Genomic DNA, 6,000 nt, shown 5'->3' with positions numbered 1-6,000 from the left:
CAAATTATGAGCCACCGACATTTTATCTTGAAATGAGTGAAAGCACAATGGACAAATTATGAGCCACCGACAATTTATCTTGAAATAAGTGAAAGCACGGACAAATTATGAGCCACCGACAATTTATCCTGAAATAAGTGAAGGCACAACGGACAAATTTCCTTGAAATGAGTGAAGGCACAACCGACAATTTTTGAACGGACCAGATCATTTGCATACTATTCAATCTAATGGTTATTGTTGATGTAATCTTATCTAAAATTTCAGATCAGATTACGTCGAACCAGAAGTGGACACGTGTCCTCGAAGTCTGATCACGTTTTATGTGAAAATTGTAAATAAATTGAGCAAGAGGCAGCACACCATTCCTCACAAGCTGATATTCACAAATCTCATTCGTTTTCATGTTCTCCAGATCCAACACATTTCCTCTCCTTCCCTCATTTCAATGAAGAGATTGTGGGCTAAGTATCGACAATCTCGAGATGAAGATCTTGAAGAGCTGTGTACGACTAATGCTCTTGTGGTAGCAGCAGTCGCTGAAGCTGAAGCTTCCTCCGGATCACGACGACGGGGTTCTCAATCGGGGCGTTCACCGAATGAGGAGCGATTTAGGGAATCAAGAGGGAAAAACATGATGGGAGATTACTTTGTGGAGCGTCCAGTTTTCAGTGAAGAGATATTCCGGACAAGGTACAGGATGAGTCATAATGTGTTCAACCGCATCTCCAGTGATCTTTGTGGTAGCGACCCGTACTTTGTCCAGAAATCAGATGCTGCAGGCAAAGTCGGACTACTTCCCCAGCAGAAGCTGACATGTTCCTTAAGAATGCTTGCTTATGGTGCCGGGGCAGATCAATGTGCTGAGTATTGTCGGATGGCAAAATCTACCTCCATTGAGGCTCTGAAACGATTTACAAGAGGAATCGTTAATCTGTACTCGGCAGAATACCTTCGGGCTCCCAATCCGGCCGACCTCAGAAGACTTCTCACCAAAGCTGAGAGAAGGGGCTTTCCTGGGATGATTGGAAGCATCGACTGCATGCACTGGCAATGGAAGAATTGCCCAACAGGTTGGGTTGGAGAATACAGCGGTCGAAAACGTGTGCCAACTATCATCCTCGAAGCAGTCGCTTCTTATGACACATGGATATGGCATGCCTTCTTTGGAATGCCTGGATCATGCAACGACCTCAACGTCCTTGCTAAGTCCCCGTTGTTTGACGAGCTCACTGCTGGTCGAGCCCCTCGGATCCAATTTCAAGCGAATAACAGGATTCACAATTTAGGGTACTATCTCGCTAATGGTATCTATCCGCAATGGGCGACTTTCGTAAAATCAATTCCAAGGCCTACACGACCCAAGGATCTGAAGTTTTCCCAGGCTCAAGAGGGGTACAGGAAAGATGTCGAAAGATGTTTCGGCATTTTACAGTCGCGCTTTAGTATTGTTCGAGGAGCGGCTCGTGGCTGGGAAAGAGAAGACCTTCGATGCATCATGCTGACTTGTATTATATTACACAACATGATAATCGAGGATGAAAGACCAGATGACAGCGATGAGGATTTGGAGTCCGATGAAGAAGAGGATAACAATATGAGGCCCAGGTTGGCCCAGGTTTGGGAAGGACCCACTGGTGATGACTTCGATCCTGTTGGTAGAGATGGTTATTACTTCAACGGATTCATGGATCGATACGATGCCATTAGATGTGCAAACAGTCACTCAAACCTTCAAGAAGATCTGATAGAGCATTTCTGGAACGTTCAATGCAACATGGAGATCTAGATCATAAATGAAAAAAATTTGGAATAATTGGCTAATATCTATGTTTTGTTATGTTTGTGTGCTTTGAATTTGGCTTGTATTATGTTTTGGAAAGTTCGTGTGCTTTTAATTTGGCCAATGTCTATGTTTTTTATGTCAATGTGATTTGAATTTGGCTTGTATCATGTTTATTATGTGCTATGATTTTGAATATAAGGTGTGTGCTTTAATAAGGGGAATTGTCGCTTAAAGTGTGTGCTTTATTTCCTTAAATTGTCGCTTACATAAATAAAAAACTAGGAATAAGTACAATACAATTACAAACATGCATAATAACCTAATTATTCAAATCATAATCATCATCCTCTCTAGAAATCCAATTTGTGTTTGATGGCTCATCATTAGGGTTAGGGTTGGTGGAATCACCCGTAGGGAAATGTGAAAATTGTGGTTGTGTAGGATATCCCCCGGGGTAAGGTGGTTGCGGATAGTATCCACCGGGGTAAGGGGGTTTTGGGAATCCACCGATGAAGGGAGGTGGTGGGAATCCACCGGTTAAAGGAGGTTGTGGGAATGCATCAGGGTAAGGTGGTTGTGGGTATGCACCGGGGTAAGGAGGTTGTGGGTATGCACCACCAAAATTTGGTTGTGGGAATGCACCACCAAAATTGGGTTGCGGATAGTATCCACCCATAGAAGGTGGCGGCTGCTCGTCAAGATCTTCTTTCTCCGCTATGTTCTTTTGTTTTCTTGACCAATAACGCTTTTTATTTGGCGTCATTTTACTTGTATCAATCTCCATAATACGCTCTTCCCTCTCTTTATTTCGCTCTTCCCTCTCTTTTATTCGATCTTGCATTTCTTGAAATAGGAGTTGCTCTTTTCGTATTTCGATTTGCAAGAGGATACATGCTCTTTTCTCTTCCTCTTGGAGACTTCGAGCGAATTCGTCATCAAGTTTTTTCTTGCCCTTGGTTGCCTCTATTTGGTTGTTCGCTATACTCTCCAGACTGCTTGACAAAGGACTTTGATCTTTCGCTGCCTTCTTTCCTTTCCGTATTGCTTCTTTTGCAGCCTTCCTTCCTTGAGGCCTCACATTAGGATCTACAGTTTGACCTACAATTACCTCATCTACATCCATGTCCAAGTTGATGGGGGAATTTTCAGCAATTGGTTGTGTGTGCGTATGTTGACTTCCTACATTTGATGGTCCTCCGGATGTATGGCTAGGGATGTCTTTAAATTGTGCAAACCCCTCCACAACAGCGTAACTATCAAAGCTCTGAAAATTGTGTCTTTTGTCCTTCCCAGTTTTTCTCTTCATCCCGGCATGCCACAATTTATGTGCTTCATCTTGCTACGTAATTAAAAAATAAAAAATAAAAAATTCAATTAGTACAAATATAAACACTATTATGAAGGGTCATCTATTATAAAGCTCATAATTTTAAATGATTTAATTATCTCACCGTTTTGCGTTAAAAATCAGTAAGTACAAATATAAAGGTCATAATTTTAATAAGAAAGTATCTCACCATTTTACAATAAAAATAAATAAGTACAAATTAAATATCGTTGTAATTACATCATTATTTATCAACTAATTATTTTAATTATAACGAAAAAAAATTATTACAATTAAAACGATATTATAATTACTACATTATTTATCAAGACATATTTTACTATAATGTATCAACAAATTAAATGATTTATCAAAAAATATAAAGTTCATAATTTTAATAAAAATGTATCTCACCGTTTTACAATAAAACTCAATAAGTACAAATATAAATAGAGGGGTAATTACAACATTTTTATCAACTAATTATTTTAATTATAACGAAAAATAATTATTACAATTAAAACGATATTATAATTACTACATTATTTATCATGTAATATTTTACTATAATGTATCAACAAATACATACCTCATCAACCGCATTCGAACCGCTCTTGTACTAATTTTTCGCTTGTCTTAATGCACAATGTCACTCAAAGAGTTCAATCTTCAAAATTTTCCACCTTCTCTGCAAAGATTGGGCTGATCGGCTCTTGGTCCAATTTGCGTCGAAGTGTCGCTTCACGCGCAACCATAATTCGAGTTTTTTCTGATTTGTGCCCACAGCCGGACATCGGCTTACAACTTTCCAAGACTTGCATAATTGAACATCTTCCTCATCCGTCCATCTCCTTTTATCTTGGGTATCTTCACTTTGATCTCCCTCTTGTCCGGCCACTGGACGTGTGTTTCCCCTTTGTTCGGCCATAGTGGATAATGAAAAATATGGATGATGAGAGCTATATGAAGAGGAGGAATGTGTAACTATGAACTCTAGTATTTTGGGTGTGAGATGTTAGAAAAAATTGTAGGTATTTATAGAGAAATTTTTTGTATGATTTTTAGAATTTTTTACATAATTTTTTCTGCCCGTTTTCTTACCGTTACCTTAATTACATTCATATTAATTCCTAGCCGTCAAATCCATTGGTACTGTTGGATTGGTCGGCCCAGATTTGTTGACCGTTGGGTTCAAATTCCCAAAGCAGCCAACGGCTAGTTGCCACGTGCCCCCACTATCAGACTTAATTGTCGCTACGCGACAAAAAACTGATTCACACGTCCACCCGCAATGACGCTCCCCCATTCGTCCGTGGAGAACACGCCCTCTCTCTTCCGCGTCTCTCTCTGCGTAGCCCCTGTGACGTCACCCACGTTCGACTTCTCTCCAAACTCGCAACCGCCCAAGCCTGGGCAAGAAAAAAGGCATGGCCATGGAATTTTGCTTGCCCTTGGTCAAAGAAAGGCAGAGTTTGCCTGGTTGAAAAACCACCGGTGGAAGGGAAAATTGATTGTTGCCTGGTCACCACATCATCATTCCATGGTTTTGCCCGGTCATGAATGAACCGCTGCACTTGCTCTTAGTTTGTGTTTTGTTTTTGCTTGGGTCTTTTAGGTCCCATTTGTAACCAAAATAAAAATTATCTTTCATTTGGATAAAGTTTTGCAACTTAACTCCATAATTGGAAACGTTTCAAAAAACCTCCATAATTGGAATCATTCGTCTTTTAAATTAATATTTAAATATCATTTTCCTAACAAATTATATAAACATATATCATTTATTCATGTAATTTATGTAGTGTCCGATTGGTTATGAGAATGTTCACATTTACTTAAATTGAGAACAACCATGCTCACTTATCTTCAATTTCACCCCAAAAAAAAAAATCAATTAAACTGTTCATTTGTTTCATATAGTTGGATTAGTTATCATTTTTTTGGGGGTGGGGGGTATTAATTCCTTGATGGAAAAACTTATGTCATGTGAGCCTAAATTATCTTCTTCTTTTTTTGAGGTAGAAGAGGTTAGCCTTTATTGAAAAATGAAAAATTACATATGATAACAGTCAGTTGCAATAGCAGCTAATAAGAATGAAGGAGGAGAAAAATAAAAACATTCCTGTACTAGAGAACTAGAGTGCGCAGCCATTAGGTGTGCGACCTTGTTGGCATCTCTTCTAGTGTGAGTAATCTGCAAATTGGGATTTGAAGCCAATATGGAGGTCAGATCCTCATAGATACGACCCAGAAAGGAAGTGTTAGACCCTTCCGAGCTAGATAGTTGTTGTTGCACCATCTCAAAATCAGTCTCTAATACAGCAGGTAACAAATTCTAATCTAAGGCAAACTCAATTGCCATTTTACATGCCAAAACATCTGCATGCTCTGACGAAATTAAACCCGCCAACGGACTCCCACTAGGCCACCACCACCAACCAAACTGCCATATTCATCACGAACCACAAACCCAGCACTTCCCACTCGTGAGACATGGTGAAAAGAACCATCCACATTTATTTTCAACAAGCCAGATGAGGGAGCTTTTCATCAAGCAATTCTATTAAGACCACGCCCTTGAGTAATCAGTCTGGTATTATGAAATTGAAACTCATGCAATCTTGTAGTAGACTTAAGAAGCACATCAACAGCATGGCACCTTTTATTGTCCCAAACTCTGTTATTTCTCTCCTTCCAAATTCCCCATAAAAGGTAGATAAATTCCCCCAAATTCAGTAATGAAAGGTCATGGACACATAAACTTAACCAATGCAACAAATCACAAGATATTGCATAAGAACTTAAACATACTTGGGCCAACACTCCTCTACTTTGGAGAATATGTCTTGTAAAAGGGCAATCACGAGTGATATGTAATGTAGTCTCC

General features: G+C 39.4%; 1 protein-coding gene across 1 annotated transcript; it reads left to right on the top strand.

Moving 5' to 3' along the window:
• Window positions 1–448: 448 nt before the first annotated feature.
• LOC112178479 lies at window positions 449–1,789 on the top strand. Its single transcript, XM_024316620.1, has one exon. It carries the CDS (start codon window positions 449–451, stop codon window positions 1,787–1,789), a length of 1,341 nt encoding a protein of 446 aa, XP_024172388.1.
• Window positions 1,790–6,000: the final 4,211 nt, after the last annotated feature.

The sequence above is a fragment of the Rosa chinensis genome, chromosome 7 (genome assembly GCF_002994745.2).
Source record: "Rosa chinensis cultivar Old Blush chromosome 7, RchiOBHm-V2, whole genome shotgun sequence".
Lineage (NCBI taxonomy): Eukaryota > Viridiplantae > Streptophyta > Magnoliopsida > Rosales > Rosaceae > Rosa > Rosa chinensis.
This window is presented reverse-complemented; position numbering and strand designations above follow the sequence as displayed.

Coding starts and splice junctions, on each gene's coding strand:
- LOC112178479 (XM_024316620.1), top strand. CDS start 449: ATGAAGAGATTGTGGGCTAAGTATCGACAATCTCGAGATGAAGATCTT.